This window comes from Triturus cristatus, chromosome 1_2, assembly GCF_964204655.1.
Source record: "Triturus cristatus chromosome 1_2, aTriCri1.1, whole genome shotgun sequence".
In the NCBI taxonomy this organism is placed as follows: Eukaryota; Metazoa; Chordata; class Amphibia; order Caudata; family Salamandridae; genus Triturus; species Triturus cristatus.
This window is the reverse complement of record NC_140580.1, coordinates 1079517832-1079541304: the sequence shown is the minus strand read 5'-3', so window position 1 is coordinate 1079541304 and position 23473 is coordinate 1079517832. Positions and strand designations below refer to the sequence as shown.

The 23473-nt window shown below is 44.9% G+C and overlaps 1 protein-coding gene across 4 annotated transcripts in view; it reads right to left on the bottom strand.

The window, feature by feature from the left end:
* ENTR1 (endosome associated trafficking regulator 1) overlaps positions 1–23473 on the bottom strand; it is a 251098-nt gene that overhangs the window by 144994 nt on the left and 82631 nt on the right. For all 4 annotated transcript variants that reach the window (XM_085613139.1, XM_085613120.1, XM_085613114.1 and 1 more), the window contains exon 4: positions 13877–13950. In XM_085613139.1, the coding sequence (XP_085469265.1) occupies positions 13877–13950 (74 nt within the window). The remainder of the gene's footprint in view (positions 1–13876; positions 13951–23473) is intronic.

The following is a 23473-nucleotide window of genomic DNA, read 5'->3' as shown; positions in this document are numbered from 1 at the left end:
AAATCGCGCCTCACCGCATTCTACACACAACTTTATACAGCCGGCTCGGTCCCACCTTGTGATGTACTTGACCAATACTTCGATACTCTTAAACTCCTCTGGCTTGGTAATTCACATCGGGAATTCCTGGATAAGCCCTTCTCCAAGGAGGAGATTTAGCTGCCATAAACAGTATGCCGGGTGACAAGGCCCCTGGCTCCGCCGGCCTCCTTTTATAAGGCCTTCGCCCCTCTATTAATCCCACATCTTGCTGCTATGTATAACGAGTCCTTTGAATCGGCCCCCGTCGCTGCGTGAGGCACACTTAACCCTACTTCTCAAGCCGGACAAGCCCCCCGAGCAGAGAGATATTTCTATCGTCCCCTTTCACTTATCAACACGGACAACAAAATCTTTGCTAAGTTGCTCGCCTCCCGCTTACTTCCATTCATGCCACTCATTGCCCGCCCAGACCAATCCGGTTTTATTTTCGGCCCCCCCACCTCACAACCTCTGGACCATCTTCTCCATCCTGCATCAAATTAATCCGTTGCTTCCGGCAGTGGCAGTTTTACTCGATGCTACCAAGACCTTCAACACCTTGGAATGGCCCTTTTTGTTTTATCGCCTCCCCCGCCGGGCTTCAGTCAGGTCTTTATACGCAAGGTGTTACTTTTGTACACTCTTCCCACCGCTCGTCTCCGTATCAATGGCCAGATCTCCGAGCCCATTCCTATCGGGCGCGGCACCAGACGGGGCTGCCCGCTCTCCCCCATACTCTTTTGCTGTCGCTATGGAGACTCTTGCAGCTCGTCTCCGGCAGCATCATACTCAGAGAGGCATTGGTTTTGCGGCTCGGGCTCTGCTGGTTTCCATGTATGCGGACAACATCACTCTTTATGTTTGCCACCCTCAGGAAAATCTGTCCTCTTGTCCGGGAGGTGATACGCTTCGGCGGCTATTCCGGAATTAAGGTTAACTGGAACAAATCCGTATTATTTCCTCTTACGGATGCCACGACTCCCTTTGATTCGGACTACCCTTTCGTGTGCGCCTCAGAGGCAACTAGGTATTTGGGCTTTTTTGGTTGAGCAGGGACGTGGATGAACTCTGGAGAGCCACCTTTGGCCGCACTGTGGATTGGTTAGAGTCCAAGATCCCTCTTTGGAACCGGCTGCCGCTCTCATTGGCCGGGCGCATCGCGATTGCCAAGATGGTGGTGCTCCCAAAATTCTTACATCTCTTCGTCAACATCCCCATCCCTCTCACTGCTCATTTTTTCCCGCAAGGTCCGCTCCTTGCTTATTACCCTGGTTTGGGTGGGGCAACAACCCAGGATTGCTTACAACACCCTAACTCTTCCGATGTCGCGTGGCGGGCTGGGAGCCCCGGACTTTAAGCTCTATGCTCTTAGCGCTCAGGCCAGTTTTCTCCATTTCTGGCTCCACCCCAGTCTGTTTTAAACCCATGTGGTGGTGGAGGTAGACCTTGCCGCCCCGTGGCCGCTCACAACCGCACTGTTCACCCCGGCGAAGCTCCAACGCACTGAAATTGATACGGTCGAGACCTTGCGCTGGGTCTGGGACAGCATTCGTAAGATCTCCGGCTTGGATATGCTATCCGCAAACACTATGCCCATTGCACATCACCCTGCTTTTCCTACACTCCAATCATCAGGGATGGTTAAACATGCCGCTCGCCTTGGCCTCTCCACAATTTTGGGCCTGTATCCTGGGGACACCTTCTTTTCGCTTGCCCCCGGCGCTGGCCCCATGGACACTCTGTTATTCTACCAGCTCCGGGTTGCTTGCAGGAAGCTTCACTCCACCTTTGCCCAACCTCCTCCCTCGCTGGCCACTCTTGATCTGCTCTATGCTTCTTCCTCTCCCAAGAAATTGGTTACCAAAATTTACGCTTACACACTGGCATCGTCCTCCATTTCTACCGACCGGGCGCGCACTGCATGGGGCTAGGATCTGAAAATCAAGATCTCTCAAGCGGATTGGCTGTACTGTTGTACTCAGATCAAACGCCTTTCCCCCAACTATCGCTTGCGTCTTATACACTTCAAATACATACACAGGCTGTATCGCAACCCCACCCAACACCATAGATTAGGCCTTGTGGCAAGTGACAGATGCTTGCGCTGCTCCGCGCCCGCGGATGATTTTGCTCATCTCGCCTGGTTGTGCCCCGAGTCTCTGCATATTGGCGGGAGGTTTGTGCAATTATCTCCAAAATCACCTTGTCACCACTCCAACCTGACCCCGTGATCTGCCTCTTAGGCTTTGTTAAATTTTGCCCAGACGCCTCTTGCCGTTTGACTGCCATGCTGTTGGTCCTTGCGTGGCGCAGTGTCTCGATGTGTTGGGGCCGCAGGCCCGCGCCTAAGGCTGCCCTCTGACTTGAAGACGCATCCCGCTGCCAAACCCTCCTGTCTGAGTTCTGGGACCCCTTGCCAGCCAAGTCTCGTCCACTGGATATATGGGGCCCACTCGTCACCTACCTCTCCCGGCCGCCGGTGTTAGTCCATGAGCTGCTCCCTTCTAGTACACGGCCCTCCCACTCTCCCTGCCTTTCCCCTCTATGTTTGGTGCCTCCCCTGGTCGATTGCTTTTGCCCCTCGCAGGAGTTTATGATAACTCTCCGTGGCATTGTCTCTAATGTCACACAAGTGTGCAACTATCTCTGCTGTGCTGCAATGTATTGAAGTGCCTAATCGTCTGCTTTTGTGGAACTATGTAATTGTACTGTGCAATCTTTTCCAAATAAAGGTTTTTGAAAATTTTAAAAAAAAAAAAAAAAAAGAGAAATAGGGGCCAGATGTATCAAAGGGTTTTGCCCCTTCTGTGTTCATACATAAGGCCCTAGATTATTTAGGGATCTGCTTGTCTGACTCTGGCTCTTGGGCTCCACAGATCAATAAAAGTTTGCACATGGTGACCAACAGAGCAGGGCCAATTCTCAGGCTTGCAAAGAAGGCTTACTGGTTCCCAATTCTCCCTGCTATGGAAATTCACAAGATGCAAGCACTGGGTGCTGCACTACATAGTGCTTAACTATGGGCCCAGTGCAATTTGGTTAACTTGGGTACTAAAGAAAATAACTTTATTAGAGCCCTCACCGGGGTAGGGAGGGGAACTTCCTTGGTGTCACTATCATTGGACCTTGACATCAGCCCTGTGTGAGAAGTTGGCCTGGTATATGCTGTTCACTAATTAAAGTGGACACCTTGCACCAGTACAATTCGACTCTTATGGTAGTAGGTTTAAGAAAACCTTTAAAGAAAGCTATCCTAGTGGTAGCTGTGGAGAGCAGCCTTCAGGCTAAGTCTTTAGAGGAATGTAAAGCAGCTTGTTTTACCTTCTAATCTCTTGAATTACTAAATGAGAGGACACCACACAGGTATATATATCAAATATATATGTATTTATTATAAACAACTCTCTACTAATCTCTTTATGAGATTAGAAGGCAGGAACATGTGCACAATCAAAATTTCACAATAAGTTCAGCACAAATATGGCTGGGGCCCTAGGGGCGTACCAGACCATATACTAAAAAAGAGACTTAAGAACAACGACTTGCAAGGGGACAAGGCCTTTAGAAGCGCTGAGGCCTCACGAAACCACCCAAGGCAGGTAAGTAAAGGACGCATGCAGTGCGAGAACACAAACGCGAATCCCTATGGACTTCAATGGAGCAAGTCGCGATTGGAAATTAAGAGTTTAAGGATACTTCGGGAGAGTCTACAAGCAAGTCACTTACAGGGTAAGTAGTTCTAGAGCCAATACCCACAGGAGTTACCTCACCCAGGGAAGCCAGGTGAATAGGTGTCTTTTGGTGTCGGGTCGCGGCGTCGTTTTCAATGGGAGCCAAAGAAGACTTGCTGCTTGTGAAGACAGGAGAAGTGTCCGGTGGAATCCAAGGCTGGATTCAGAAGTAGGAAGACCTGAAAGCAGAGGGGACAGTGTTCAAAGTCACTTGGCAGTGACCAGGGGCAAGGAAGCTGGATGCCCACAGTCGTTGGGTGATATCAGGTGATCCACAGGTGTCTTGACTCTTCAGCCACGAGGTCCAGGAGGCGTCGACGATGACCAGGAGCTGGATTCGGCATGTCCCACGAAGTCTGCAGCTTACTGCGGTGTCAGTGACCAGATAGGAGCCAACAAGCCTTGGTAACAGCAAGTCTCGTGGAAAGGACAAAGTCAGCGGTGTAGACCAGCAAGGTCTGAGGGACTCACCCAGTGAGGATAAGTCGGGGCAGGCCTGGAGCAACCAGGGGAGCCCTTTGAAACTGTAGAAAAGTCTTCCGGGGACCCACAAGCCAACCGGCAAGGGATCGCGAAGACGCCTCGAGAGGATTTACTCAACAGGGGCCCACGATCACTCAGGACGGGGTAGGCCTCTGATCTTCGGAGGGATTCCTGCTGGAGGCTTGGACCACACGTGGTCCAATGCACAATTTCGTAGAACGTTGTGAAGGGGTTGCACTCGAAAATAGTGCACGGTACCCAGGGATTTCATTACAAGACCGGAGGCTATCATTATGCATTAATCCTTTAATGCAGATCACAAGCAGCCGCACAAAGAGAAAACAGTTCTAGAATGCGGTGAGCACAAGGTATAAATGGCATGAGACACAAACAGACTGCCTCTTTTAAATGCGGCTCACAAGCAGATAAGTAACATCTCCTCTTGCTTCTTTACCTAATTGTTTTGATTATTGTGCCAATTTTGCCGTGTTTTTCAATACGATTGCTCATCCTTCTTTAGTTGTCTTTTTCACACTTTCCACTGTATTTCTCGCTGGCGCTTGCTTGCTCCCTCGCCCTTGTGGGTGACCCTGGGTCTCTTCCCCCCCCGTCACCCCCTCACCCGACTTCCTATTGAGGTTGTCGCTTTAACTCCCCGCCCCTCCCTACCTCCCTTGGTGGTTTCTCTACCTTCTCACCCCGATCGGGTTGAGCCCGCTCTCCTTGTGCGCTGACCTTTCCGTGCGCGGACACTCCTGCTTCGTGCCGCCATTCCACTCCTTTCCCCCCATGTGTCGACTCACTTCTGGGTCGTCATGAACAGTTTTTGGGCAATCTTGATACTTGTGTTCGACGCGCTCGCTTCGTCCTCGCGAGCGCGTCGCGAGCCCGTCTGAGTTAAGAAAGCACCTTAGCAACGGTGCTGACAAAACGTCAGGCCGCTCCCTACGGCCTTTCCTTTAACTCTTCACCGGCAGCAGCTGACCTCGAGCGAAGCCTTCAGTTACTTCGCTTTGATGATCAGCTGCTGCCGGAGAACTCGTGAGGACATTCAAAACAAAGATAATTATTTTAGCTCTTTAGCTAATTCAAATTTTGACACCTTTCACTTACCCTGATTAAAGCAGGGCATTCTTACTAATATTTTACCATCAAGGTTCAAGGGTATTCACCTTAATACCATTCCCTAACCTAAAAATACCCCTAAAAAAAAAATAATAATAATTTAAGAACTCTGAACTTGAACTTACTTCAAAAAAAAAAAAAAAAAAAAAAGAAGGGGGAAGAATTCAACTTTTTAATCGGTTAATTTCTTTTCAAGGCCAACCTTACCACAGCCTTTCCCAATATGTCAGACTTAGATTCTGATGAGGCTACCGCCAGCTCTCCCATTCACGACGATTATTCATTTAAACTTTTCTTACAAAAAGAGATGAGATCCTGTATGCTCTCTACCTTCAAAGAAGTTTTGTCCTCTAAAAGATCTCTCTCCCTTCCACATGGTGATTCCCCCGATGATCTCAGTAGTCAGCGTAAAAAAAAAAAAAAAAAAACGGCGATCACCCCTTTGACTGCAATTTGGGAGGTCGAAGCACCTCAATTAATTTGGGAGGTCGTAGCACCTCACTTATGATGTGAGGCCATTGCGCCTCAAATGACAATGGTGTCCCTCGCGGCACAAATATGATAGGTGTCCCCAGCGGCACAAATTCTAATTCAAAGCAGTTTGATGCAGTATCTGACTCCAAGGAGGAGGAAGAAAATTTTAATAACCCCTATGATGAATTCGTACTAGATTTAGATGACCAGGAATTCAACAACCCCGTTGACATGGATTCCCCCTCTTCCTCTAAAAATGTTATCCTCAACCCCCTAGGAGAGGAAATGTTCTCCCCCCTCAATATTTCACACCCCAAAAGCTCCAAATGGTTCCCTCAAGAACACATCTCTAAATGTATCACCAGGTGGCTTAGAAACTATCTAGCAAGAAAGACCAGAAACACCCTGAGATCAGAATGTCCCAGACCCTCTATCCAAGATAAGGTCTCCCAAGCCCCCAACCTTGACCCCGACCTTATAAAATTTCTATTTAAATTGGGAAAGGACCCTAGAAAAGGTCTAGAGAGAGCTCTCAAAGGTTGTTAAGACCGCCTACTCGACATCCTTGGCCCACTCACAAGGATTCTCGACCTAGCCGAAGAATCACATATTTCCAATACCCCCCTTGATGTTAACCTCATTCGAGGCTGGAGCCAAAGGGCCATAGTTCTCCTCGGCAATGCCAACTCTAGCCTCAACATCGAAAGGAGAAGAACTATCCTCACCAAGATTAACCCGAAACTGGGTGATTTGGCTGAAAAAGAACCCTCCGAGAACCCTAAGCGGCTCCTCTTTGGAGAGGACATGATTAAATCTATTGGCAAATACGTTGCAACCTTTACTGCCCTGGATAGGGCTCAAGCCAACATGAAGAGAGTTTTCAACTCCAACCTTTTTGGACAGGCTGGAAGAACAGGCCGCTCTTCCGGCCGTGGTAACCAACGGCCCTTCTCAACTTTCAGAGGTACCGGTATAGGCTTTTACCCATCTAACCAGCAATTTTATCCACAACGAGGCAGAGTCCCACGAAACAGAGGCTACAGATCCAGAGGAAATGCCAACAGCTCCAATCCTCAAAGCAAGTCTTCCTCTTCCTTCCATTTCTTCCCAAGTAGGGAGGCAGACTAAAATACTTTTACCATATTTGGGAATCACTAACTCAAGACCCATGGGTTCTCGAAACCGTCCAGGGTTTCAAAATAGACTTTATAGATATTCCTTTTCAATCACAACCCCCAGAACCGCTAACACTTTCGGAAGAACACCAGAAGATTGTAGAAGAGGAAATCTCTTCAATGCTTCAAAAAGGAGCTATCGTACAAGTGCCATGGTCACTAAAAACCTGTCAGCACCCTTTTCCTCATTCATAAAAAGGAAAAAGGATGGAGACCGGTCATAAACCTTCGGGAAGTAAACAAGTACTTAGTATACAGACACTTCAAAATGGAAGGCATTCACCTTCTCAGAGATCTTCTCTTGAAAGGAGAATGGTTTGTCAAACTAGATTTAAAAGACGCTTACTTTACCATCCCTATGGCCTGGGAACACCAACCCTTTCTCCAATTTATATGGAAGAATCGCCTTTTTCAATTCAAAGCTCTTCCTTTCGGCCTTTCCTCTGCCCCTTGGTGCTTTACCAAGATCATGAGGACTATTGTCTCTCTTCTAAGAGAGAGGGGTATTCGCCTCATCATTTATCTAGACGACATCCTCATCATGTCTCAGCTCTACTCTCAACTTTTGAAAGACCTAAATTCTACAATGGAGCTTATCGAAAGTCTTGGTTTCATTATAAACAGGGAAAAATCTATCCTAACTGCCTCCAAATCCCTAGAATTTCTGGGCTTCACTGTAGATACCTCGAACTGCCTTCTCCTTCTCCCTACCAAGAAAATTCGAAAAGAGATCAGGTATGTTTTAAAGCAAGAATCTCTAACCCTCCGAGAATTAGCCAGACTTTTAGGCCTACTTTCCTCTTCCATCCAAGCTATCTTTCCGGGCCCTCTGAATTACCGTGCCCTTCAAAGAATAAAAGCGAAGGCCCTCAGGTGTGGTCTTTGGTACAGAGATTTGGTGACCTTAGATCAGGAAGCCGGGTCAGAGCTCTCATGGAGGCTGGAGAATTTGGATGCTTGGAATGGGAAAGCTATCTTCAGCTCTACACCGGAATTTATTGTGGAATCAGATGCCAGCCTACACGGTTGGGGTGCTCGCCTCCTCGACCAAAACACTGGTGGCGCTTGGTCTCTCGCAGAATCTTCCCGTCATATACATTTCTGAGAACTTACCGCAGGCATGTACGCTCTAATGAGTTTCAAACATTCTCTTCAAGGGAGATCTGTTCTTCTGAAGATGGACAACATCTCCGCAGTCTCTTATATCAACCGCCTTGGCGGTACCAAATCTGCAGACCTATCCGCTTTAGCCAAGAAACTCTGGATGTTCTGTTTAGAACACAAGATCTCTCTGAAGGCGGAATACCTTCCCGGAAAGTCGAATCTTTCTGCGGATTGGAACTCAAGATTCCCTTCAGACCTTACCGATTGGAAACTCAACGTGAATGTTTTCAATATTCTGTTTCACTTTTGGGGTGCACTGGATGTGGACTTGTTTGCCAGCAGATTTACTTTCCAGCTTCCGAAATATTTCAGCTGGATGCCAGACCCTAGCGCTCTGGCTGTGAACGCCTTTCTCCAATGCTGGTCGAACCTTCAGGGCTACGCCTTCCCTCCCTTTGCTATGATCCAAAGGGTCCAACAGAAGGTCAGAATAGACCAATGCACTCTGGTTCTGATAACCCCCTTTTGGCCTTCTCAGGCATAGTTCCCGACAACTCTGGAACTGTCCTGCGACATCCCCTTTCTAATCCCAGCGAGCAAGGGTCTAGTTTCCAACGCAGACAGAGAAGATCATCACCTAATAATTTCAGGGAATTTGAACCTTCTTGCCTGGAAAGTGTCAGGCAATCCAATGAACTGCCTGGCCTTTCGTCATCAGCTCTCTCTCTCCTCGGTGAATCATGGGCTCCCGGAACACACTATAGATACAACAACATTTGGAAAAAATGGCTTTGTTGGTGCATGGAGATGAACCTGGATCCCATGGAAGCTCCTATCGTCAATATAGTTAACTTTCTAGTAGAACAATTCGATAAGGGCTTATCTTATAGATCCATTAATTGCTATAGATCTGCAATCTCCGCCGGACATTTCCTTGTCAATAATAAGACGGTAGGTAAAAACTTTATTATTTGTAGAGTTATGAAAAGCATTAGACTCAAAAGACCTCCTAGACCTAAATACCAGTCCTTGTGGGATGTTAAAGCTATCTTAGACCTTTTCTCTTCCTGGCCCGATAATCCTTTTCTTAACAGGAAATGCCTCTCTCTTCAACTTGCTACTCTTATGTTTAATCTCCTGTCATAGAGTTTCAGAGGTCAAATGCCTAGGTATTTCTTATATAGGCTCCTCTGTGCATACACCAGTTCAAACCGGTTTAGGGGCTACCTGCCCCTGCTCTGGCGCGAAACTGGACAAAGGTTTTAGTCCTTCTATATATATCGAATTTAACCCCAAACATATCATAATGTCTATAAGAAATATCTAAGGAAGTAACAGGGGAACCCTACTCACGACGGAACCAGGGTAATATTTGTATATAAGAAAACAATGGTTCCTGTGGATAAATAGAACTAATATTTGAAATACTTGTGCACATTTGCAATAAAAGGACCATCTAATGTCAGAGGGCAAGAAAAACTTTCTACACAGTTTGCTCGGTATAACATTTTATGAAAAAATAAATAAACAATAGGTACACTTCTTTCAGTCAAAAGTAGTACTGTTTACTCTATTTCTTATAGACATTATGATATGTTTGGGGTTAAATTCGATATATATAGAAGGACTAAAACCTTTGTCCAGTTTCGCGCCAGAGCAGGGGCAGGTAGCCCATAAACCGGTTTGAACTGTTGTATGCACAGAGGAGCCTACTGCTCCCCCAGTGCAGGACTTCAAAGCACTCTAGGAGTGCACCCACCAAGCCCCAATGCACTAAACCCTGTCTGGGAGGTGGTCACACCTCCCTGAGACAGGATACCTATTGTTGGGCCTCCTCCACTGCGAGTTTCGGTCAGCAGCAGGAGGGCAGCCCGACTGGTGGCATCCATTTTGTGATGCCAGGCTCTTCAGGATTCTACCGCGTTTCCACAGTAGGTACATGTTTATCCCTCTAGAAGGGTGGGATCATACTCCCACACCAGTTACTGGTGTTGGGGTATGATTCCAAAGCGTTTGACAACAAACACAACATGTTTTGATGCAGCCATTCCAAAGTTAGCATTTACCGCAAGGTTATAATGCACTTAAGAGTATATGGTTTGATGGCATTCACAAACAGCCCCAGAGAATAGACTCGGAGAGCTGCAAAGGGGCCCTGCTCAGGCAGAGGCACCCCCTCACATGGAAATCAAGCACCCTGCCCACAAGATTGATAGGGCCTGCCTTAGGGGAGACTGATAGGTTTAAATGTGTGTGCAGGGAGAGATATAGTGAACCTATATCTCAGTGAGGAGTGCTAGCACCACCTCAATCAGGCTGCAGTAGCAGGCCTGTGGTGTCAGATTTAGTCTGCTTCCCAGGGGTGGCATAATACATGTTTCAGCCCCTGGTAGGCCTGTGAAGTACCTATGCCCTAGGTACCTAAGGTACCATATACTAGGGACTCATAAGGCACCACAGTATCCAATCACTAGTGCACCCAATATGCACTCCAGGTTGCTTAGAGAGAACAGAGAGGCTGGGGCCCTGATTAGCAGGGTCCCAGCCAAACTATACCCAGAAACCAGTGTAAACATCAGAAAAAAAGTGGGGGCAACATAAGAGGCAGATTCTACTCTCTGCTGACCTGGTTTCTCTGGCTCTACAGCAGCTCTGCTGACCTGGTTCTCTGGCTCTAAAGCTGCTCTGCTGACCTGGTTCTCTGGCTCTAAAGCAGCTCTGCTGACCTTGTTTCTCTGGCTCTACTGCAGCTCGGCTGACCTGGTTCCCTGGCTCTAGAGCAGCTCTGCTGACCTGGTTCTCTGGCTCTAGAGCAGCTCTGCTGACCCGATTCTTAGGCGGTAGAGCAGCTTTGCCAGAAACCAGTGTAAACATCAGAAAAAACGTGGGGGCAACATAAGAGGCAGATCCTACTCTCTGCTGACCTGGTTCTCTGCCTCTTGATGCACAGCGAGTGTGTGTACATCAGGGGGTCTCATCTCCTCCAATCGTTAAATACAGCACTGAGCTGCAGCCTGACAGAGGGTCACGATAATGTACACAAAGGCCGAGTACCCTCCAGGCACCTCTGTTCCCGCAGCCCTGCTTCCGTGTGCACAGCACCAGGGCACAAGCGCAGAGTCACAACAGACGCACATGCGGGGTGCACAAAAGCAACTTGTGTTCATTCTGTGGTGTGTCTGCATCACCTCTAAGCGGTGAGTGTCCCACTGGGGCTCATTGCATCCTTGCCATGCAAGATCTAAGATGACGCTGCACTCCCTGTGTGATGAGAGCCCACGTTTCTTCCAAGGCCTGGCTAACTACCCCTTAGACCACTGGGTTCATGTCCGCAAACCAGAACGTGTATTACAAATATACATTAGATCCTTAACTAGGACCATTCAAACATACCTCTGTAGTCCAACCCCGCCTCACACAAAATATACTCGTCAGCTCATTATAATGCGCAAATTAATGCATGAATAGATTGCTTTAAAAAGCTAAACACCAGAGAGATAAGGTGCGTTGATGATGCAGCAGAATTCCACATTTTGCGAGGGTGGGGGGCTAAAGCAGGAGAGGCTGTCATCGGCCATTACAAGCGTGTGGACAGCGCTGCAAATGAGAAAAAAAATAGTGCTTAGAGTCCTTTAAAGGAAAGAGTGTAAATCCGCCCATAAACGATCCAATCCCGGTGGGCGTGCCTAAAAGGAGACAGGGTGGCAACAAGGAATGAGTTAACACAACAAAAAAGAGGGGGGGCCATGGAGCTATTAAAAGGTCCAGTGTCCATGCTCCAAAAGACTATATTAGTTTTAACAAGGGGGGCACTGTTCCTGTATGCGGGGTGCATACAGGAACACAGACTTTCTTCTCGCTCCTTTCAGCACGGGGTAGGGTCCCGGATCTACTAAGTGAGAGCGGCGCTCATGCGACAAATACTTTAGCACGAGTAAGCTGGGTAGTGGGTTTCCAGTAATGTAACATGTGGGTATTTCTGTGAACCCTATAAAAAATGAAAAATTAAAATGTACCCACTCTAACCTTTGCGCATGCACTGGAGAGTACTTCTCCCTAACAACGCACATGCGCTCTTTACCCTTGCTATTGCGCATGCTCGCTCTAGTTAATTAACAGGGACAACCCGGAAATGGTTAACTCCCACACCTGATCTCATTACACTATTAGCACAACGTTTGCTGCCACTTTTCCACTCCCGGCAGAGACTTGGAAGGGGTAGGTGTAGAGGAGATAACACCCCGGCAAAATTGTAAGTAGATCACCGTGGCAGAGAGTCGGACATGGCAAGTAATTTGCTCAGCACAGCCTGTGTCTGGTTTTTGTTCCTGCATCTCTGTGTTTAATGTTTTTACAGCCCAGTAATGTGCGGGCATTCCTTGCTCTCGCCGGTGGAGGTATCCTCATAACGCTATGAGGTAAGCATCCTTTAAACTTACAACCTCCCGGTACCGTTAATAGGCGTAGCAACATTCATATACTATCAACTGCTGTCACTTTTGGGCATAATCTTCCATGTAGGATATAAGCGGGGCTACGAGTGGTATCACAATCCACAAGACTGAATGGCATGGTGTAACAGCAATACCGCACCGGGCCATTGCCCCATTGATCGCATTTTTATGCCTCCTGTGCCTGTTTTTTGTTTTTTGTCTCTAAATATTGCTGCGAACACAGATGTGACACGTTATGAAGCATCAAGTTGTCACTGATGCTCTGATCTGTTGTTTACTCTGTGCTCTCTTTCCTAGGTTTTCATCAGGAGCGTTCGTTCATCATGCAGCTGTAGCCACACTATAGGTATACAGGTTACTGCCTCGCCCTGTTGAGTTAGAGGGTTCAATAATTTTCATCACGTGCACTTTATATTTTTGCTCTGGTCCTGAAGAAGCGCCAACGACCCTTAAGGCGACACAAGGCGCGAAACATGTTGACCTATGACCTCTTTGATACCCGGACATAGTGTGCCTCCGGGGCTAGATTTTAACTAGCAGATTATCTGCCAAGGGTTTACAATTCACACATTGGCTGCATGTTTACCCTTTATTAACTTTTTTCACTACCTAGCACGCACTTTTTTCACTCTCTTTTGGACCCTAACCCCACATACCCACATGCACCATCCGGCAGTCCTTAAAAAGATCTCCGATAAAGAGACCCTTCGGGGGACCCGTAGGGAATTGCAGCGCCGGCCCTACGAGGAGCAACTGCCCAATGATGAAGCATGACACCTTTTGGGGTGTGTGAGGGCAATAGAGGACAATAAGTGTTTGTTCCACTTCACCATCTGGGTCCTTCTTTCCTAGGAATTCCTGTCTCTATCTGTTCACCTTTTCGATCTTCAATGCACGGGTGACTATTTGCACCCCTATGCGTGGGTGACTTTTTGCACCCCGCATACAGGAACAGTGCCCCCCTTGTTAAAACTAACAAGGAATGAGTGGCATGCCTTCAGTGGAATCCTTGCACTGCCTTTGGCATAATTCGTGACGCCAAACGACGCGCACGAATGAAAGCTGAAGGCAGAGCTGGGACGAAGCTTCTGGAATCGTATCGATTCCAAGAAGTCTCGTATGACGAGAGCAGCGCATGCGCTGCTGACGTCAGGCCGAGACCTAAAAAGTACTGGCAAACAATTAAATCCCTTAATTTTCTTTATACCTACATATAACAAAAATGCATCTTAAATTCCTTTCACGAAACAAAGACATAACTTCCTTTGCAAAATTAGTGATACATATAGTTAAGTGCCATTACGCCTACTTCTCACTCTGAGCATCATGAACTTTCTGCATCTCTTCCATCTTCACCAGCAGTTGAGAATTTTCTTCTTTCAGCTGCAAGTAAAGGGAAAGCAATTAAATACAATGTATTTAAAGATTTCCCTGCTAGTGATATAATAAGGCAATGACATTATTTATGTTAAGTTTATTTTCTTTCTCTGTTTTTATTTAACAAAACAAATTCAATTCACCTTCACATTATTCTAAATACAGAAAACAGAAGGGTCTACTTAAAGAATGCTATTGTGAAAGTAAAATAAAATAAAGACATTTCCATAATGTGGTATTGCTAGATATGCTGGCCTATAGGTCAACAATACGGTTCACTCATGACCAGTGTTGCCCTTCAAATGTGAACATCAGAAGGAAAGACAGTGGATTTGGAAGCATAGGTAAGAGGTGTAATACGAGCTATACAAGCTGGAGTTGACAGGGATAGGGTTGAAAGATGTACTGACAGAAATCAAGATTGCCAAGACTGATATCTGAAGTCTTCTTGGGTCCCCGACAAGAACACCAGAATATAACGACTTCTGGTGAAAGACGGAAAGCATTTCGCTCCTGCTTTGCACAAGCCACAATGGCTCAATGAATCCTAGTACAATATAACTGGGGTAATAACAGCTGTATTTATAGGCATTCTATTAAGTGTTTCTTATTTAACTCCAGGTATCTAGAGTGGCCTCTTTAGATCAGATGCATTTTCTCTAGCATCTTTGTCATCTTTGTATATTTTAATTTTGGGTATTTGACGTAAGGTGGACCAAGCTCCACTAGAGCACTTTATTGTAGTGGTTGTGGTGGTGGTGGTGGTGGTGGTGGTGGTGGTATCTTGCACATTAAATGTTGTACAGGCAACAGTAGGCTATGGTGACTCATTTGGTCACAAAACTAGGATGTGGTAGGGGCATGCAGTGGGCAGTTGGAATAGTACAGCGCAGTTCTTGTGTTAAGGCATTTACATGCATAACAATTTAAGGCACTAGTCGATTTGCTCCTCGGATTCATACAATGAATTGTTTAAGTGTCAGGGACAAGTACAGGAGAAGAGCAGAGATCTTGAATTCCAAGGTCAGAAGTCTAAAACCAGACTGCACCTCCAATTAAGAGAGCTACTAATAACCAACTCATTGACAAACGGGCAAAAGCAACCAATATGGCTGCTGAAGCTACTTACAAAGCTGAAGTTGAGGACGGTAGGAAGTATATCAAAAAACAAATTTTGAAGTCACTTAAACCATCTCTAATACACGCAAAAGCCCACAGCATCTCCAAAACCCAGAGCTCAGATAAAAAGTGTTTCAGCCCAACTATGCTCACAGAACTAGCCTCAGTTCTTAGGACACAACTTCTCAGGGGATCATTTGCCATCTTATAGTTTTTAGGGATGCATTGGGGCTAGAGGAAGATTGAGGAGGATAGATGGATAGTAAAGAGAAAGAGCATATAAGATAGTGTAAGTGTCAAACTATCTTGGTCTTTCTGTGTGAGCAGCTGGTGTCTAATGTATAATCGGAGTATAGAGTCGGCAAGGAATGTTTCTTATATTACCAAGGAAGCACGAAATAAAGGAAACATGCACAATTTCACCAGTCCATATATAAAGTTATGGTGAGGAGTTCAGTAACTATCCTCCCACCACATGGCAAGGTTATTACTACAAGCATCCTAATGAAGCAAGCCTCTACTGAGGAGTGCTCTCATTGCCTCAGCTCAGCCAAAGAGTGGCTAAATATACCAGATACCACAGAGTGGTCAGATATGATGTAGGTACACAAAATAATACTGAACGTTTAGCTCTAGGAACTGTACCGAGAACCTCAAACAATGACATAAGATTTGATCTAATTAGTAACTGTTTGAAACCTAATGTAGATGTGTTGAGCTTACCCCCTGCCTCATGCCTTAATTTTGGCTGGTGTTCATGCCCTTAGGGAGGAGCAGAGAGAGCCGAGGGTTGACTTGCGTAATAAAGTTACAGACTGGTTAAAAAATCATAAAAGGTTCCACCCTTGAATACAAAGGAGATTTTAATGGTTCGCAGAGTGGGATGGGTGAGGCAATCTTCTAAGTGTATAAACGGCGACTGCATTGTGATTAATTTCCGCAGGCCACAGATGGTTCGCGCTTTACTAAATTACTGTGAGTCAACTTGTAGTTTAAATACTAACATCGCTGCACTCCCCTTGGGATACTTCTATAAACCACCAACTGTGCCTTTAGTAAGCAAACCTACTCCGATCTCCATGTTTAATAGGTTTCAGATCCTGTCAGATTTAGATGCCCAAGACTGACAACTACCCACACTGCAACATGAAATGGTTTCTGTGGTAAGTGTACAAGTTTTCGTACCTACTTCTCCTGACAATGGTGAAGCTGCTAAATTTGTTGCAGATGATGCCAATGTAGGCATTGACTCCGGTACCTTAAACGAGGATGTAGGAAGAATTTATAAGAGGTCCAGCCATCAGGATCGAATATGTTTTGTAAATAAATGGGAGAAAGCTACAGTATCTGACATTCTGGACGTACCGTTAGCACTTTTTCCTGATGAGACTGAGGCAATAGCTGAGACTACTTATCCACTGCAGAACAATGGAAGAGATACTCTTAACTGTAACTATAATTCTAATTCTGCTGATGATTTTCAGGAAGCTCAAGGAGCTACAAATGAAATGGAAGGAGTATTTAATAAGCAAAGCATGGAGGAATGTCAAACAGAGATAAGATTGACATCCTGGAATATTGCAGGGCTGAAAAGAAACCAAGGGGATGTAGTGTGGCAGGAATACATGGGGCAAAGCGATATCATTTTATTACAAGAAACATGGGTTTGGAAACACCCCACAAAGTAGGATTTAAAACATATAGTGCAGCTGCTACTCCTTCGGTTAGAGGGAGGCCCTCATGAGCACTCGTTATTTGGGTAAAAGTTACTCTAGGCATTGACATAAGCCAGGTTAATTTTTTAATCCAGGATATAGCGGGGGGAAAGATAACACCGGAAAGAAACAAATTGTACATTATAAATATCTATCTATAGCAGACCTAGCCTAGCGAGTAATGAATCTGTGGTTATTGAACAGTTAGACCAATTCTTATGCTCAATTAACCCAAGGGCAATGGTAATTGTGGGGGGTGATTTTAATCGTAAATTCGAGCCTGTGGCGGGACTTGAGAATATCTTTCAGGAAGAAGACATGGCTTACAATATTCCAATGTTGGAAAGTAGTCCGATAGTACCCTGTACATGTGCTGTTGCATAGTTGAGAAGACTTGTTTCGGGACATGGACTTCGGGCTTGCAATGGTCGACTGCTCTGATAGCCCGAATGCTGCCACATTTAGTAGGAGCAACTCTAAAAGTTGTATAGACTACATATTGGTATCCATTGGCCATTCTAGACCAGAGGTGCTTACTTAACCTGTGGTCCGGGGACCACATGCCTACTCAGGGGGACCGCAACTCCTTAGAAAATCAAATAAAATTAACAGATTTCTAAATTGTATATTAAAAAAGAAGCTACAAGAGAAACAGTTTTTTTTAAAAAAAACGTTCTGTGAATTCGTTTAGGCAGTGCAAGTGAATCAAACAGAATATAGCATGGACAATAGGTGATCTCAATTGAAAAGCTCCAACCTTGCCATTTGAATGAAAATATATATATTTATTTGTTTGGGAATTAAATATTTCATCATTTGTGTATTTTTGATGAATGCTTGTTTCTGTATCTTGGTGTATTGCTTGGCAGTTCAAATTAAACAAATTGCTTAGGAGAGTCTCCTGGTTCCAATATGACTTAGTTGGGGTCCCTGAATTCAAATAAATGATTCAGCGGAGGTCACCAGATTTCAGTAATGATTTAGAGGGGGCCTCCAGAAGGTGAAAGGTTAAGAACCCCTGATCTAGACTATAAAACAGCTAGAACGTAATACCTAAATATTTGACATGCATAACTACTGTCTCCTCTAGGCAACAAGGATCTGCTAACATGACTCTTTTAACTGAGGACACTCACCAGAAAGTAAGTCTGTACAAAATAAAATCGGAGTTAGAAAAGTTGACTGCCTACAGAATTGTAGCACAATAACAGTTGATGGATTCAAAGAATTATCCTATACCAACTTACCTGCAATAACGGTCTTGCTTTGGATTAATTTTATATTTATTATTCATGCTGCTTGTATTAATAAAAGAATTACTACTGATTGGAAAGAATATATACCATAAAAGTTGGGTAATGGTGAATAACGGCAATGATTTTTCGCAAAGGGATTCTCAGTAACATCTAGAGAGACAACAAGAGGGAAACTGGAGTTTTTTATGATGTCACTTTGGACCACAGGAGTCTTGTTTACCATGATTGGCCTAAAGAGAACATTAAAAGTGTGGGTTGCATCACAAAACCTACAGCTAAAAAAAACGCAATGTTGGAGCTTTGTCCAAATCAGGCAATAGACTGATTTGTTGTTTTGATTAAATAACTATGAAAGAAAGCTGCTTGTATTGCCGGGAATGGGCACACTCAAAACAGAGGCTGAGGAGAGAAGAAAGAAAGACGCAGGAAAGGGCAACAATTGCAGTCTCACTTTTTGTTTGTAAGAGTCAATTCTTGGTGCACAATAGATAATATATGATGCAAGTGCTACACCACAATGCACAGTGATACTCATTCGGTGTGACTCTCACATCTTGGTCTCAGTCCTTTCACAAAGCTTGGACTACCTCTCGAACTCGAGTATGAGCCACACTTCTTGGAGCAATATCTCATTCCTGGGCATTCCCTATGCATCCAAAGACTTTACAGAGTCATTCATGAATGTATTTGTTCCAAAGTCCTTACCTCTCACTGTATACTATTGATAAAGAACTAATTTCCGAGACCTTACCTACGGCCTGGGGGACCTACGGACTGATAAGAAGTTAAGCCATTGAAGCGTCATAGGAAGGATTTTTGGTAGGAGGGGGAGAACACCGAAGAAGAGTAATTAAAAGGAACAGTGGTTGAACAAGGTATGGGGAAGAATGAAGTGAGATGCTAGGAAAAACAAGAGGGTAAATGAAGAGGAGATGAAAAAATAACAGTGTAGAATAAAAGATACATTGGGTAAACAGAGGGTCGAGAATGAAAAGAAACAGTTTGGGTGGTACACAAATGCAGGTGGAGTTTGGGAGATGGGGAATGAGTTGGTGTATTGTGATCATCACATGACTGCTTTAAGATAGACATTGAAAAAACACCCCTACAGCGTCAGTTAGGATCACAGCCCAGAGGTACATAGCGAGGCAATCCAGACAGTTTACAGCTGAACAACAGATAAACCAGCAACAGAGGAGGCATGGCATGACGGCAAAGAAACACGGTGGGAAGAGGAGGTTTCACCCAAAAACACACAATAAATTAAGTCCACATTAAACAATGTGGCAGCACGGGAAGAGCCTCTGTAGAGGGTGGACGATGGCAAAGCAAAGACTGAAAGACATGAGGAGTGAAGGTAAAGAAGCTAAACAACCAGTGCATGCAGAAAGAACATGTTGGCAGCAGTGTGCATGAGGTGCCAGCGACAGCCTATTTTGAGGTGCGGGGCACAGAGAGGTGGAAGTAGAAGGTTCACAGAAAAAAAAACATAGCATACAATCGCTGTTATTACATGGTGGCTAGGCCAGCTAGGTCTACAGACAGCGCATTCCAAAGAGGCAGTTGTCACTCAACCAATGAGAACAGGAAAATAAATAAATACATTTGCAATGACAAACAGAACACGGTGTTTGCAGCCTTAACAAAAAAAGCATTGGGAAAGGCAAACCAGCCTGGCTGGTAAAATTAAAGTACACCTGTGAACACACAGTGGCACCACTTTTGTATGCAGTAAAATTTAAAACGTACAAAATGAAAGAGCTGCATCACTCATAACATGGCACATATAAGCATCCATGATATGCCAAAGTCTTGGTACTTAGTTGATCTCATTAGCACTGCTCCACAGACAGCCAAATCAGTCTATAGCCAGATGCAAGAGGGCATCTGGAACCAAAAGAGACTGTGGTAAGGAGAGGAAAACGGGTGATGGCAGTGGAAAGGGTGTTGGCATTGGGGTGAGACAGGAAAACTGACAGGGAAACCGAAGTCAACAATACCAGTCCACATAGGCTGATGAGGAACAAAGGAAGAGAGGGCATAGAGAAGCATGGGAAGCAGTGTATGTGGGTGGTGACCAGAACTAGCATCAGTTTGCACTATGCATGAGAAGATTTGGGCATTTATGGCAATTAATGTGAAAGGGCAGAAAAAGTCACAAGAGACCATTAAGAATTGTTTAGGTTGCAGAGTAGCTCCACCTAAACTTAAAAATCCATCCATCTTAAGAATGTAATTTTGACAGAAGTGGCCTTCAATGATAATAAGATCCATACATTCACAGAGTGATTATAACAATTGATCAAGGTGGTAGCGATTGAGCCAATGCGCAGAAAGCTACTTGATCAGTCCTTATTTGAAGAGATGATAATGGACCGGAGAGTAGGCTGGATAGGGAATCCTCATAAAATAAGCAGAGGTGACTGTATAGTTGTACATTCTCGTAATGCTATGATGGCGGTCCACCTTCAACATAATCTTAGGACCAGTACTACTTCGGGATGTAGAATTTCAGTGCTTCCCCTAGGTTTTTTTTATCAGCCCCCAAAGACGAGGGTTATGCAGGGGAGTGAACTGGGGTCTGAGAGGTGGCTCTGTCAATACGTCTCTTCAGGGACAGGGCCCTAGTCTGCATCTTAGCAATCGCTTTGAGCCATTGACTTGTCGTGGGGATCCTGACGGACTGGCCCCAAGCCCTGGGGCAGGAATTCCTGTTTTGTCTATGGTGGCAAGCTTAGATATTGTTCTCAAAGAGTTAAGTTGGAATATAGATGGAGTCCAAAGCAGAATACTTGATGAGGCGTGTGTGAAGATGCTTTGCACCCACAATATAATGTGTTTTCAAGAGACCTGGGATGTAAAGGGCAGTATGTACCTGGATGGGTAAGTCTGGTTTGCTGCCACTGCCATTTCTTCTTCACATGGAAGAGCTAGGAGGGGTACTAGAGACACTCATTAGAAAAAATAAGTTTGAAGTGTAAAGTGGAGATGGTTGCCTCTAACTCAACTAAATTTTTAGGTATTCTCTTGTTTTTTCCAAATTTGGACAGGGTGCCAACTCTGAATGTCTATAACTCAGACAGCTAGAGATTAACATGTTATTGTCAGAAACCTTAGAACATTTTTTGACGTTTTTACTATTGTTTTCCCAACTTTATGATCATTATGTTGGATTTTTATTTGCACCCCAGCATGGGTTGTCATATTAATAGGGATATAGGAAATGTATTGTCAATTACTGATCAGGTTCACCTTAAACATACTCCGCAGGGTGATATGCTAAACAATGTGATTACAGATTATCATTAAAGCAATTGGTTTAGCAAGGGGGAACCTAGTCTAGAAGAGTGGACGCCCAAGCTCAAGGGGAGAGGCGCTAACTCTATAAATCGATTATATTTTTGTCTCTGCATGTCTTTTTATTTACTCTTGTTAATTTCAGGTTAAAGTGGGATATACACAGTGACCATAATCCTCTGATGGCCACTTTTCTGTGGGCTGGGTGGCACATGCTGGCTGACTATTTAAAAAATTTGTCACATTAACAGATCAAGGCCGAAGGGTAAAATGAGCCAAGATTACCCCTGCCGATTTCATCTAAAAACTGATTGCTACTTGTCAGTCTGATTTCTTAATTTGTTTAAATGTGGATGCCTCTGACGCCAATATGGCAGCTTCCATAAGCATCTGCAGATCTATCAAATCTGCTCTTACTAAGACAGGGGTGATGGCCTCCAAACCCCTTCATAAATGGTTTGACAAGAAGTGCTCCCGGGAACACCGAGATCTGCTGGAGATCCTGCATAAAAACCCCGCAATCAGGAAGAGGTGAGAAAGGCTAGGGCCATATACAGCTTGGCACATAAAGAACGTCAGAGTAATTTAAAAAAGGAGGCATGGGAGAACTTATTGGGGGCTAGTGCATCTCAAAACAGTGCGACCTTCTGAAAGGTTGTTAGCCACCCAATGTTAAGTTCGAGCAGTTGTCAAATGAGGCCCTAACTATCAAGGTTCAGGCATGGATCGAGCAGTTTGAGGCCATCTATAACAATGAGGGCATGGAACCCATTACATCTTGAATTCAGAAGGAATTAAAGTTTACTTTTCAGTGGAAGGAGGTAAGAAAAGCTAACCTATCTTCTCGCTGGAAAAGCCCCTGGACTTGATGTGGTTCATGGAGAATTGTATAAGTCTCTGGTTGATCTATGGACATCCGTTGACTTAGCACCTACATGCTACTTCTTGTGACACGCTTTCACCTTCGTGGCATCACTCTGTGATTGTCTCAGTATTTAAAAAGAGGAGCAGAGCGGACCCAGCATGCGAGTGACCCAACTCATTGGTGGACTCTGAGGTTAAATTATAGGTCAGGTGGTCTTAGACCGTCTCACTACATGGCAAATTATCAAAATATTTTGCCCAACATACAATATGGGTTTAGATCTTCCCGGGGTACCGTTGAGCAAAGTCTAAATTTATACTGGCTTATTACCAAGTGCACTGCAGCAACAATGGGGGGGGGATGGGGTGGGGGGGGCGTCAATCTATCTTACCTTCATGGACATCAGCTCAGTGTTTTATAGGGTTAACAGAGCCAAGCTCTGGGCCATCTGTATAATGGTCTAACGGACTCTGTGAGGTATGGTCCCAATGGGGAGTGCATTTGGCACTTTCGCTTTAAGAAAGGGGTTCATCAGGGCTGTAACCTGGCTCCCTTTCTTTTTATTCTTTATATTAATCAGCTAGAATCTGTTTTAATCGAACAGTGTCAAGATGTTCCTAGTGTAGATGGCGGATTGGTGCCCGTCCTTTTATATGCAGATGCCGCTGTTTTAGTTACAGGCGCAGAAAGGGGTTTACAGCCACTTTTATTTGGTTTATGGATAGCCTGATCTCACAACCAATTACAAGAAATCTCATGTTATGGTGGTGGTATCTAAAGGCACTAAAACCCGTAATGTTAAGGGTCATCATATTAGTGGGGTGGAAAAGGCTTCTTATGTGGGCATTTTGTTGATTCCCACCACAACTGGCAATCATTATTAAAAAATAATAGAATGCATATTGAATGGGCCATTTACAGCATTGGTGATTTTTTACGACGGTTGGGGCGCACACAAATCAAGCGTTGCTAGATTTCTTAAAAGCCATATGTACTCCCATAGCTAGCTTTGGCTATGAAATCAGGGGAAAAGCGTCCATTGCACCCATTCAGGTTGAGGAAAAAAAAAATTCTTAGAGGAATTTTAAACATCCTGCAAAGTACGTCATCTGAGATTGCACATGAAGAGTTGGGTATGTGATATATATATATATATATATATCAGATCTTATTCGCCCCCTCCCCTTGTTATTATGGCTGTCAGTTTGGTTAAAGGGTGAGCCGAACCTTAAATTAATTTTGTGCGATGTATGGGACTGGATAATATGGCACAATTT